At 45.0% G+C, this 880-nt stretch overlaps 1 protein-coding gene across 5 annotated transcripts in view; it reads right to left on the reverse strand.

Moving 5' to 3' along the window:
* LOC119591255 (bestrophin-2-like) overlaps positions 1–880 on the reverse strand; it is a 36,350-nt gene that overhangs the window by 512 nt on the left and 34,958 nt on the right. For all 5 annotated transcript variants that reach the window (XM_037939970.1, XM_037939972.1, XM_037939968.1 and 2 more), the window contains exon 7: positions 176–415. In XM_037939970.1, coding sequence (XP_037795898.1) covers positions 176–415 — 240 coding nt within the window. The remainder of the gene's footprint in view (positions 1–175; positions 416–880) is intronic.

Genomic DNA, 880 nt, shown 5'->3' on the forward strand with positions numbered 1-880 from the left:
CACGTATATTAAAACCAATACACAGTTAGTAAAAGATATTCATGTATTCAAACATTAAAACTATATATCAAACAGCACAAAGAAACATAAAAAAACGACTAAAACTACACAAACACATAAAAACCCAAACAACAACAAATAAAATAACCATAAAATAAAATAAAGGACCGCCAACCTCGGTATGTCGCTCCAAAAGAGGCAGGAACTCGAAATCGTGGTCGTCGGCTCCGAAAGGGTTCAGCAGCGCCTCTGCCACCTTGAGCCAGCCGATGTAGAAGAAAAGCTGAAGTAAGGCGAAGAAAGGCACGTAGAGATCGATGCTGGCTTCTTTGTAATACTGTTGGGCAGGGTCGAGGAACTGCTCGCCGATGAGAGAGAACAGGAAGAAGCTGTACACGGCTATCGTCACGACCTGTGGGTGGGGAGGAAAGGTGTGTGTTACTTGGTTGGTATGTATGTATGGTACTCTTGTGCGTTATTTCCTTTTCTTGTTTTCTGTCTCTTCTCTTTTCTCTTATCTTCCCTTTCTCTATTTCTCCTCTTTTTTTTCTCTCTCTCTATCTCATTACTTTCCTTCTTCCACCATCTCCTACTCATTCTCCTTTTCCCTCCCTCTCCCTCCTACATCTTCCGTTCCCCTTACCTCCGCTAATTCAGTACCTTACGCCTTCCCACCTCATCCCCTTCTCTTCCCTATCACCCTCTCTTTCTCCCTCTCTCTTCTTCTCTCTCCATGTGCCTCTTCCTCTAACACCATTCCCCTTCCCTTCGTAGTCCCCCTCTCTTCACCATCACCCTCTCCCTTTTTCTTCTCTCTCCTCCTGCGTTTCCTTCCAACACCATTCCCCTCCCCTTCCTAATCCTCCTTTCTTCCTCACGT

The sequence above is a fragment of the Penaeus monodon genome, chromosome 28 (assembly GCF_015228065.2).
Source record: "Penaeus monodon isolate SGIC_2016 chromosome 28, NSTDA_Pmon_1, whole genome shotgun sequence".
In the NCBI taxonomy this organism is placed as follows: Eukaryota; Metazoa; Arthropoda; class Malacostraca; order Decapoda; family Penaeidae; genus Penaeus; species Penaeus monodon.